Raw genomic sequence first — 12,861 nt, forward strand, 5'->3', positions numbered from 1 at the left:
ACGTAAACGCAAAAAAGGAGTTTTAAAAAATCTCCGTTTTCGGTGATTCCAAACGTCGTTTACGTGTGGACGAAACAGCTGCGTTTTCAAAAATACCCGTGTAGGTGTGGACGTAGCGTAACAGAGTTAGTAGTTTATTTTATTACTACCTGTAATTTATTGCAGTTTACTTGTATTTGCTTAATTGTTTACTAAATGTTTGAGGTGTGAAATAAACCGCAATGGAGCAAAATGTGTGGGTGTGTGTGGTTGGAGGATGTGTTTGTGTGTGTGCGCGCGGGGGGGGGGGCATTTCTCTTGTAAAACAAAGGGGGGCCTAGCAAAAAAAGTTTGGGAACCACTGGCTTAGTGTGTTAGTACAGCTGAAGCTGATGAGGCTGATGGGATGGTGATACTGTGTTTGAGGGAGAAAAAATGACACTGAGCACATTTTTTTATACCAGATTTCTTTGGAATGAGCTGTTGATACATGTTATCCTGCTTGCACAAGTTGGGAAAATGGTAAATCAGAAATTCACCTTTTTTTTTTTAATAGCAAACCTCTAAAGCTATAAATATATTGCAATGCCTGTGGCCATACCACCAGGAGAGCCATAAAATAACTAACAGCAAACTGTTTTAAAGTATACAATAAAACAATTGTTATTTGACTGTTAGACCTGCTACACAAGCTTCATCTCACAAGACTGGAATCTGACTGTCTTTATGAAATAAGAGTTGGGTTTTTCCCCTGACTTTTCCGAACCTAAGTCACTCATGCCATCCACATACACTGAGACTAAGCAGGAAAAGTATCATATAAAATCTTTATACAAAAGAAAACTAATTCAACTAAAACTAAGAAAGCTGCCAGGGAGCATAAAAGTACCAGGAGGGCGTGCTGGCTGAAGTAAACACACAGTGAAGTCATTTTAAACACTTACAGAGAGTTTTGAAATGTCTAATGGGAAACAAACACCAAGTTTAGTCTACAGAAGATAGCATGTACTCGCACAAATGAAACACTTCAATAGTTTCTCAAAGGTTAAGATGCTGTCACTATTTTAAACATTTTTGCTTCTCGACATGATATGTGTCATCATTATGTTTTCTAATATTTAACCAAGGAAGTTTAACATCTTGAGTTGCGTGCTGCAAGTCCTGACCCTGACACAGACTCTGGAAAACCTTGAGTTGGATTTTATCTTTACTGAGTCACCCACTGAGGAAAGAACCCAACCCAGCCGGTTTGATATCGACTTGGAGCTAAATATCTTGACAGAATTCAACAAAAAATAAATAGAAAATTCCACAGTGGATTCATGACAACACGCTTCTCACTCTCAAGAAATGGCATCTGACAAACTTGTATAGATATAGAAAACACTGAGGTTGAGAGAAAAAGAAATGGGATATGGGTTTATTTACTTGGCCTATGGGCTGAACTGAGGGGGTTCTGCTAAGTGCCAAAATTGAGGGATGAGCATATCAGCCTCTTTGGCTGCAGTCTGCCAACTCTTCATCCACCTCCACAGCTGAGCCATAAACACTTCAGAATTTTGTAATGGAAGAGGAGGAGAAGAAAGAGGGAGGAAAAAAGTTCCTGTGTTACAAAACAAGAGATAAAGAGGCTCCAGCTGTGCCTCTTAAACAAAATGGGTTGTAGATGGGTCTTCCAGCGCATTCCACCATCAACCAAAAACATAACACCAAGACAACAAAGGCATGATGAAAAAAAGAAGGTCTCTAGACTTAAATCCTATAGAAAACCTGTGGAAAAAGGTGAAGCTTCAACTGATGAAGCAGCAGCCAAGAAACCTAAAGAGTTTCTGTAAAGAGGAGTGGGCGAAAATCCCTCCTGAGATTTGGGCAAAACTACAGACTAACTAAATTAACCTCTGTGCTTGCCAACAAGGATTTCTCCACTAAGTACAAAGTCATGTTTTGCTAGAACCTCAAATGCTTATTTCACTCAATGACCTGCAAATAACTTTTTCGTAATGTGTTTTTTCTGGATTTTTAATTTACATTCTCTCTTTCCAGTAAAATTAAACTACCATAAAACTCACAGTGTTCATTTCTTTGTAAGTGAGCAAACTTACAAATTCAGCAGGGGATCAAATAATTATCTCCCCCACTGTACTTGTCACCTACATTAAGGTAATGAGGCCTTTAAAAAAATACAATCCAAGTCAAAGTTCGGCTTGTGCGTGCAGACTTACTCAACCACCTTCTGGATGGATGTAAATTTTGTGCCATGTGTACGTTCGTATACATGAAAGTGTGTGTCATGCATGCATTAGGCTCAGGAGAGCTATCACGAGGAATATGTTCAAGTCTGGTGATAGCTGCAAAGTCAAATGAGGCTTCATTGTACAGGGCAACACACTCCTGAATATGACTGTTTGATTTTTACAGGTCAAATCTGAGAAAAAAAACTCCACAAATTTCAACAAGCCTTTGTGGTATTGTGAAGCAGAACCTATTAGTTGAAGCAGAGTAATCAAATGTGAACATAATTAAGAGCTATTTGGATGTCTGGCTGAGATTTCACCATGTCTCAGCCCCGGTGTGGTAATCAACCATGACTGCTATTTGTACTACTACGCTCACTGTTTGAACTCAGGGGGGCGGAGGTCATGAACTCCTTCGCTTCCACATAAGGATGAATCTTTTTTTTCTAAAGAAGAAGAAAAAGGGACAAAGCAGAAAACCACAAGGTGTGATGCATCATTATCAACTTAGTCAGTTTAGACAAATCCCTTTGCTGCACTAGCACCGAAGCACACGCCGTATGCAGCGGCAGAGGGGGGGAAATGACAATTAAGCCTGCTTAGTATGCTGCCGAGGGGAACACATTAAAGAAGATTATATGAAATTCTTTAGTGCCTTTTCATAAGACCAGTACAAATTTCAAGTCTCAGTATGACGCATGAGCTCTATGCAACAAGACCTGATTCTCCAGAATGTTTTTTCACATTTGGCCTCCATGTGCTAAAGCAACCTTGGCTGAGACTCCAACGAGACACTGACAATCAAAAAGCAAAGTCGGAAGAAATCCTCTTGCATAAAAAGTAACATAGATTTAAATCTAAAGGTTGCTGAAATTTCCTTTTTGGGGAAATTTGGGAATTCAAACAAGTCTGCATGAAAATGTAAGAAATTGATATCGCTGTAAATACATGTCTGTGGTATTTAACCAGACAGCAGCTGTTAACCTAACTATGCCTAAAAATGGACACAGAAAGAAAACCACTAGCCTGACTCTGTCATGTGGCAACACAGTCGCTCAAAAATCTCTGTTAATAAGAACATATTCTGAGTGCTGTAAGGTGGGTTTCTTGGCCTTTGGCACATTGAGGAAAGACTGTGAGTGATATAATCCTAATCTTAATCTGAAAGCCAAATCACTCCTTCAGCCAGTTCATATATTTAAAAATGCAATTGCACACACTCCAAAATACCTCATATAAATAATGAAATTTCTTCAGGGATATTTACTAAATATATTCCAAGTAGTTTAGTGTGTGTAGGCTAATAACAGCGGACCAAACAGCCACCCATTCTTTTCCCAGAAGCACACAATGCACATAATCAGAGAGACCACATTGCCTACACACATACATTTGAATGTGGGAAATCTTATGCAAGAACCCAGTTGCTTAAAAACTGCGTGCAGCATTTGCAGTGTGGCTCATAAAGTTAGGTCCACAGGTTTTTGGATAGTGATACATTTGTATTTTTGCCTTTGCACACCACAACAATGGATCCTAAATCAAACAATCAAGGCGTGATTGAAGTGCAGATTTTCAGCTTTAATTCAAGGGGTTTAGTAATTAGCTGTTAGGGAATTACAGCTATTTTTTTAGACACAGTCACTAAGGCCTGTTCTCTCGTGCTTTTCTTCAGCATGCTTTGCATTGGGAAACAACATGTGATCAGTCTTTTAGAGTTTGCCTAAATCTAAGCAGAGACTTAAGCCCTGTTCACTTAAAAGTTCATCCTCCTACTTCTATCAGCACTCACATCATTAATGAACACTAGTGACCCGCTTCCATTGGCAGCCATGCATGCCCATGCTCTAGCATTGCCTCCTTCATCAAGGTCCTCATCAGACCCTGCTAAAACTCTTTAGTCGATACATGTAGGTCAAGTTTTTTTCTTGCTGTGCTTTTACTAATTTTATCAAATATTTTTTTAATTCTTACTAACAGAGTGTCTCTGCAGGTTTTCTGCTTTTATGACTTGTTTTTTTTTTTTTAATCCCACTGAGGAGCACCTGTTTAGTATGTATTTTTTTAGATACCACAGAGTGCTTCCTTTTTTTATCTTCCTTTTCTGATTGCCTCCCCCGTGTCTGATGTTAGGGCATGCTTTAGATCATGAACCTTTTCTCTCATTCTCCATATTTTTTTTCCCATCCTTTCTGTACAAGTTCATTCTGGTTTCATGTGTACAAAGATTATTTTTCATGAGATCTGTGCAAGCTCTTTTGGATATTTTCTGTCAAAGTCTAATCTGGCCTTCTTATTCTTGAGAATAACCAGTGGTTTGCACCTTGTTATAAAAAAGCTCCATTCACGAAGGAATGTCTTGAATGCAGACTTTGACAATGCACAGTTGAGAGTGTTAATTTAGTTAGATTTGAAGTTGGGTTTTTTTTTTTCTAAAACATGGAGTTAATCTTTATGCACTTGTCTTCTGTGGTCTTTCAGGCCTTTTGGTGCTGTTGAGCTGGCCACTGTTGATTTGCCCACTCCTAAAGTTTTTGCTGTCTCTATGATAGTTTCACTTTTGTTCTCTTACTGGACATCATATTGAAAGTTCCAGTAAGAAGCTATGAAATGCAATTTCAACTCTTGGGATCAACTCCAGATCTTTAATCTGCTTTTCATGGAAAATGTTTGTCATTTTGCGGCCTCACCTCACTTCAAGAATAGCTTAAACTCTGCACTTCAATCACATAGTGTTCTCTTTAAAATACACAGTGATAGTGTACTGAGACAAGATCATGAAAAAAATATGTCACTGCCCAAAAACATATGGACCTAACTATAAATGTGTAAAATGTTTGCCAGGAATTGCTACATAAATAATCTCCCAGTTGACAGCTATATTTCCTCAGGCTTGTTTCTCCACTACAGACCAGGTGAGGAAATTTAAAACAAAAATTTTTTTTTTACCTCAGAGTCAAGGCTACTGTCTGCTCTTAGGATTAATTTTGCAATTAGGCCTATGTTGAGGTTATTGTTATTTACATTTTGCATTAGAAGTTTGTAAATGAATCTAAATCACAGTGCTATGAATAATAACCTTGGTGCTGGTGTGTCTGGGCCTGTGGCTCAGTGCTCATTGTTTGAATCCGAGTTAGGAAGAGTCTGCTGGCATGAAGCTGGGGGACTCTTATTACATTGTGGAGACTAGATACAAACTGTGATGTATCAGCAAAGGCTGGAGAAAAGGATGAGGTAGACCTTTGGATGCGTGTCCACTCTGTCCCTGAATAAATGGATGTCAGTGAAAAAAAATGTTTCTAGGAGAAGCCTTAATGGATGTTAATAAATGTATTTGTTAGAGGCCTGGTGCTAAAAAAAAAAAAAAAAAAAATAGACTACATATTGGTTATATCTGCTGGTGCAACCAAGACTGGGAACATTTCGAACAAATAAAAAAGACATTTCCCCCGGGGCTGGAGCTGAAATTCAACAATGTTTACAACTGGAAAATAAAGCAATTTATCTAGCAAACTGATAAAAGAAATAAATTCACAAATTCTGCCTTATGCTGGGACAATCTATCATATTGCCTCCCTCATGCTTTACGTAATCTGAAACTTGGTAAAGAGAAAAAAAATGAGAGAAGGTCACAGCTTGAGTCATTAATATAAAAAGAAACAAAACAAAAAAAAAAAACAACACAGACATCCTTTCAGACTGACGCCCGAGGAGTGAGTTTACCTCATGTTTGCTATTGGTGACAAAAGGGTCCCAGCAAATCCTACAGCCTGACCATGGCACTGCCTCGCATCAGCATGATGTGGTTGTTGTTGACGTTGATGAATATTGCACATTACACACCTATAAAGCACGACAACGTCTTTGCAAATCTGGCAAAACCCTTAAAACTGGACTAATTACACAATATTTAAGCACATTGGGTTTTTTTTGTTTTATCATGACAATTGGGTTGTTATGAAAGGTTAGTCATCCACTTCTTATGAAAACTGTTTCTCACACACACACACACACTTAGACTAATATTTTATTTTGCTGAATTTTCAAGGCAGCTTGATTACTTACGTAGCCCACTCCTACATGTGCTCGCATCTAGCAGCAGATAACACGGCTTTCCACTAAGTGTTGCAATAATAAAGGAATTACATACTTTGATGCAATAATAGTATTTCAAACAAGTACCAGGGGGAATCAGTGCCACAACATTAAGAGCGCTGCAGGTTTAGAGTTTTATTAAAAGAGAAACATATTAAGGCTATAATACGGCCAAAAGGTGCGTTTGATTTAAAGTGCACTTTCTAACACTATAAAAAAATGCTGTTTAACCTGAGAGGATGAGAAAAATGAAGAAGAAGACAGCAAGGCAGTAAGTCAGTGAGAGGCGGCTGGGCTGTGTGGGCACTGCAGTGTGTGTCTGTGTGTGTGTGTGCGTGCGAACTCGACGGTGGGGAGAGAAGAGAGCAAGGAAGTGCAGTTCAAATCAGCGTTCAGTACTGCAGGAAATGAAAACTAAAACTCTTTCAAGTCTGGTATGGAAAAATCAATAATTTGACAAAGTAGCTGCGGCAGTAGACGTAAAGTTAATTGTCTGTGCCCTGGTACATATCGGGGGAAGGTGTACTGATGAGTTTTACACATAAGACTACAAGTATAATACAAGAGTGAAATGACTGTCTTCTTCATAGCTATACTTTTATCTACAGGCCATCTTTGGATTTAAAGCTACTACTCAAAAAAGATCCAACATCAGAGTGGTCTTCTTTGCCCCAGAAAAAAAAAAGTCCTCCTCACTTTGACTCAGATTGAAAAATTGAAAATCAGATTTTCTTTGTTTTTGGTGTTCCAGACTGAGACTTTACTGATTTGGGTCACTCTTACTGTGCTGTTTACTAAAGCTCTACAAACCAACCTACCTGCTTGGCAACAAACTGCAGATTACAAAAAACAAATCTCAAAAAACTGCCAACTAACTACTGGATGCAGTCGAGAATTTATCTGCAAAAACAGACAAATTGTTCCCTTAGGAGTTGGTGAATAGCCAAACAGGCTTGCAAACGGGTGTAAATCTTAAGACCAGGTAGAAAAAACACATAAAAGCAGAATAAACATCTGTGTTCCACCACTTTGCACCTAAAAAAACAAAACAAGTGCAGTAAATAAGCAGATATGTGAATTTATAAAAAATAACAGGCCGCATAGCCTGAGCCTAGCCTTCACTGTAAACCCCACCAAATACGATTATGAATATTTGCAGGTGGTTGCAAACACTTTAGCCAAATTTCAACTGGACACTGACTCACAATCCTGAACACTATATTAGGTAAACTATGGAGCTCTCTGTAGCTCATCGCTACTGCCCCAAAATCCCATTCTCTCCTGAAACACGTTGAAGCGCGCTCATCTTATCATTCTTCTCTTCTTCTAACTGTCATTAGAAGGTTTTGTAGTATTACTTTGTACTCGTTTTTGGTCTTAATGCAGGAGTATTTCTGCTATTGTTTCTCAAGAGAGGTGACCTGTGAATAAGACTAACATTTTCCAGGAATTATATCTCATCTGAAGTACAAATCAAAGGATCCTGACATGAGATGGACTGGTATTTTAACTAAGCTTCAATTCATAAGCAGTTTTTTAAAATATCATCACCTTCACATACAGTACCGGTGATGGTTGTTCAGTAATTTGCTGGCTAATGTATTGTGAATGTAAAGAAATGTCACAATCATTACATCCCAAGAGCAACTTTCCGCTCATGTTCTTTCAGCAGTCGCCTCTGTGCAGCATCTTCAGTCCTTAAATAGCTCCATATAGATAGCATATCTCAATCAGTGGGTCACAAGCCTAAAGTGGGTCACAGGACTGCTGTAAAAAGTGTATGTGTACCCAGAGCCGAGTGGCTAGAAAGACGTTGCAATTTCAAAGATTTTGACAGTGTACCGCCTAATTATGAAGATTTTGTACACAACCAGCTGGTAGCATTGCAGTCTATATTTACCTATTGAGTATAATGAGCTTCAGGAGACAGCTACATTAGCTTTAAATAAAGACTAGTGTTGGCAAAACCTCTGCAGCTGGAAAATGAACCTGTCAAAGTGCCAAAAACTGCAGTTCCTCTAACAGCCACTTGAGGCTGGCTCCAAAACAAGTCAGACTCTAATGCATAATGGGCATCATCGCTCTGAATGGCATGTTTGCACACAGGCATCTGCAGCCATAGGTGTCTGCAATGCTTCGCCTCCATTAATTGAAGCCACTACGATGGACCTCTCAACTGTTTGTGCTACCTGTGCCTTTTAGAGCACTGTTAGCTAAACTGAATTATCTTAAAAACTAATATGACTCACAATCTGTCCAACAATTTTGTGCTTAAGTTTTGACTATAGTGAAATTGTACTATTTTATGAGTATCCTTAGCATTGATATTGCTTTATTGTTACACTACTTAAAGACTCTAGGGAACACATTACCTAGGCTACTTCTGTGCTCACATTTAATACTACTGCTGCTGCTGGCACCTCATGGCATTACATTTAAACTCTGAATCAGGTCGCCTATCATCAACTACAGCAGCTTATTTGAAACGAAGGACGGCGAATGACCTTCATTTTGTTTGCACTAAGAAATGCTGCTGCCTGCGAGCTACAATCACCAATAAAATGTTGTTCAGTATTTTTTTTCTATATATCTTTAAAAATATTGTTATTACAAATGTCCTCAAAATATCACAATAGAATTATGAGGCTATATCCCCCACCCCTAAACGTGTCCAGCTACCATTGTTCTGGTCATGGTCTACTAGCATCTATAAGAGTTAAAGATACAAAATCTTGCAATTTTTTTTAAGTGATTCCTGTGGGGGTAGGGCCACTTAAACCATGAATGCAATGATGTGAATGAGCTTTATGTAACCACCTGATTGTTTTCCCCCTGGTTAAGCTCCTCATTCATGCAGCTGGAGCAGGTTTGAATTGTGCCATTTAAAGTATTTTCAGAAACAAATTAACTGATCTGACCTAGAAATTTATATAAGACTTCTATATATGTCTCATCTGCTGTTTACATTAGCTGCTGCGCTTAAATGTTTTAGGGTAAGATAAGGTCAACAGCTGTGAAGCTCTCACAAACCTACTCTGTATTCCATACAGTCGTAAACAATAAGCCTTTTGGCCCTATGCTGTCATTGTCATGGGAGTAGCATCCCGCTATCAGCCAAATGCCGGGGCAGTTCTTAGGCCTCCACCAAATGTTGCAGCACAGAGGGGAACTGCCAGGAAAATCGCTGCATCGTGAGTTCATTAAGAAGGAAGGAACCCGTGCCACTTTCATCATCAAGGAAGAAAGGCAGTAAAAGAAATTATCAAAAGTTGAAGAGACTGATCTTAAGGCACCGCTTCTGCTTTGTCATTTTCTGAGCAAAATATTTATCGCTGAAAGCCTGGGGTGGGGGTTGGGGGCACACTGTCTATTTGTAAGGGGCCAGTGATCTCTTTCTAGAGTGAAATTACTTTCATAGACCGAAGTGATGGGAATTCTTTCATTAGGGCCCTTTCCACTGGGCCTCCAATTAGCAGAGCTCTCTGAACAAGCTGAGACTGTTCATGGAGGTCTCTTCTGGGAAACAAAGAGCAATTTAGACCCAATTAAACTTAGGGTTTGTTGGTACCCAGAGCCTTTTACACTAACTACAGTGTATGAGAAAAAAAAGAAAGAAAAACCTTTATGGAAACAAAGGAAGAAGACTTTGAAGTCAAGTCGGGGGGGGGGAAAGGGTTTACTAGTAGCATGTGTAACTGAAGGGGCCCTAAAAAATAAAAGCCATTTAACTACGTTAGAAAGAAGGCAATGTAGTGAAGAAATCTTCCAAATGCATGAGTTAAAATTAGAGACTATTTGGTAAATCTCACAGTCAGTCTAACCAATAAATTGTAATGAAACACCTCATCTGTAAACAAATTAGTATCTTTGCTCACAGACGCCGTCGAGCACAGCAGGCTCTGCATCTCAGTGGATTGTTAGGAAAAACTCAGGTTTGGTGATCTCCTCTGTTCCACTGCACTGGTCTGACTCATCAAATGGAGGGAAGAAAAAAAAGACTCAGAGGGAAGAAGATTTTACTAAAACAATCACTGTGAATTGAGGCAGAAGCTGTTTGTTTTAAACGCTTAAATGCAGGCTCTCAACTCTCTCTCAACTTACAGGTGATTGCAGGCTATCGATCTCCAAGGTGGTGTTTTTATGTGGGGGATTGTGCTCCTTAAGAACCTCACCGCACTGGGCTGCCAAGTGAGATGAGATGACTTCAAAAAGACACAGGGAGCCATTTGTGGCTCGATGAATAATCTCAAAATGCAGCTTGGGATTTGAATCCAAGTCCTGCTGAATATAATGACATGGTGAATTCAGGACCTTCGATTAGCCCTGCTGACGCTGGTGACATCCCCCCAAAAATTACATTAAATTAAATTTTAAAAAGCTGTGTTTGAAGAACAAGTTTATAGATTTTCTTTCCACCTGCAAAGATTTTAAGAAGTCTGTCAGCAAATCTTTGTCTTTGAATGAATACCTGTTTCCTTTCTTACACAAAAACAGGAACCCTGAGTGGGACTGTGAAGCTTAATAGTTTCCAGAAGTTGTTCCAGTGTGTGTGTGTGTGTGTGTGTGTGTGTGTGTGTGTGTGTGTGTGTGTGTGTGTGTGTGTGTGTTCATAAAGTCCGGGGGGGGGGGGCAGCAGAGGCGTTTAGAGCTGCTCACTGTGTGCCTGCAGATCACAATATGACTGTCGGCATTCCAGGGGGCACAGATACGCGACAAACTGAATAATGGCACCGACACACAGCAACAGTGCACAGCGTTACGCATGCCTGTTGATGGCAGCACATCCTTGGAGCTTAAAGATGCAGAAAAAAACCAAGTGTGCAGTGATGGACACGAACGGGTCCTCTGCTCTTAATAAAGCAAGATCCAGCCACGGATGGGACAAAAGTGTGGCAGTGCGGTTTGACTGAGGGGTAGCTCGGCTGCTGTCATCAGCACTCTCGGGGAAAACTGTTGAACGTGAACTGACTGAAGTCGAGACACATCAGATAGGCTCGATTACAGCTCGGCAGAGGTGCTCACAGCTGTCTTCTTTTTTAATAAGACATGGTACTATCATAGCTTTAAAAAAAAACCGCCTCAGACTGCAGGTCGACACATTTTTCTAATGAAGGTATCGACACGTAAACATAAGCTTTGAGCTGTTATCGGGGCCTATGCTGGGATGCGAGCGCCTGAATCAAGTGAAGGGTGGCAGGGTGCTGGTGGAGGGTTTGGAGGTGGGGTACTGTGACATTGCAACATTCACACGCTAACAAAAGACCGCTTTAATTGTCTCGCCTAGGTTTCATCCCCTCCACGTTGCTCCGCTCAGTGGGGGCAGTCATTCCCCCTTCCACCGGGTGCAATGTACTCTCATTGCAACGCAGACACAGAGCAAAAATAAATCCCGCACTAATCACTGTGCACACATCACCTAACGGCTATAGATCTTTTGAGCAATTGGCACAACACTCTAGGTAACATTCAATCAGCTCTGCTTACCATCAATGGCTCTGGCTGGAGCGATTACTTCCAAATTGTGTATGAATCCCAAGAAAAGCAATCCTGTTGCCAGCATGTTGGCCGCGATGCGCAACATTGTAGCCTATCTTGGAAGAATATTACTCATCAATCGCTTCTTGCTCCTGTCAAAAGCTGGAGGTTGCAGAGAGGCGACGACGTGTAACCGTGTGCCCCGGCGGGGATGCTCCTTGCTGGAAATCCGCTGTCTGGGTGCGCAGTGAGTGCTGACAGGGCTGCTGCTTGCTGTCTGCCCACACTCGGAGAGTAAGTCTTCCAGACTTGTCCAGGCAAAAAGCCGAGGCTTTCTCCCAGCCCGGGGTTGCTTAAGGGGTCCTCGGATGCATGGAGAGCCCTGCCACAAAGGCTAGCTGGCTGAAATGAGCATCAAGCTAGCCCGGCTTGTAGGCGAGATGAAGGAGCTCGCTGACGCCTGTAATCATGCAGCTGTCCGCCTTTTGTTCTCCCTGCCCCGATGGAGAAGAAGTCACAGGAGGGGAATAAGAAGTGGATCAAATGTTCCTCTCCTCCCCGCCACCTCTGCTACTGCTGCTGCTGCTGCTGGCCACAGATTGAGCCTGAAGCCCGGAGCCCAGTCAGTCAGCGGTCTGAGTGACGTCGCAACATCAGGGGCTCAGCTGGCCCTCCCCTCTCCCTCCAGCACCACCCGACACCCCCACCACCACCATTCACCTCCTTCAAATTAGGCTCACTCATGTAAACTCGCAGGCTGCGGTTGCTACGACGGTAATGATTCTCAGTCCACCTTATTAAACGGATTTGATATTTAGATTGTGACATAAAAACACCCGATCGTTCCAGTATTGTCGTTATTTTCAAGTACTTTGCAACTTCATCTTCATCGGGATTTGACGTTGATTTAATATGAATTTTCGCAATAATATTGGAAGTTGCGGTCAATCCTTAACAAATGTATTGAACAAGCCACCCAGTTGAAGCTTTATGCCACGGCTGCCCTAAATTTGTCAGTACTGCTAATTACCAAAATTATTTTTATGTTTCTGTAATGCTTAATCCACCAGCATGTATA

The 12,861-nt window shown here is 40.8% G+C and overlaps 1 protein-coding gene across 2 annotated transcripts in view; it reads right to left on the minus strand.

Moving 5' to 3' along the window:
• Positions 1-12,395, minus strand: part of LOC134627840 (low-density lipoprotein receptor-related protein 1-like) — a 95,414-nt gene extending 83,019 nt beyond the window's left edge. For both annotated transcript variants that reach the window (XM_063474256.1, XM_063474255.1), the window contains exon 1: positions 11,793-12,395. In XM_063474256.1, coding sequence (XP_063330326.1) covers positions 11,793-11,889 — 97 coding nt within the window. In that variant the 5' untranslated portion in view covers positions 11,890-12,395. The remainder of the gene's footprint in view (positions 1-11,792) is intronic.
• Between the last annotated feature and the right edge of the window lie 466 nt (positions 12,396-12,861).

The sequence above is a fragment of the Pelmatolapia mariae genome, linkage group LG5 (genome assembly GCF_036321145.2).
Source record: "Pelmatolapia mariae isolate MD_Pm_ZW linkage group LG5, Pm_UMD_F_2, whole genome shotgun sequence".
Taxonomy (NCBI): Eukaryota; Metazoa; Chordata; class Actinopteri; order Cichliformes; family Cichlidae; genus Pelmatolapia; species Pelmatolapia mariae.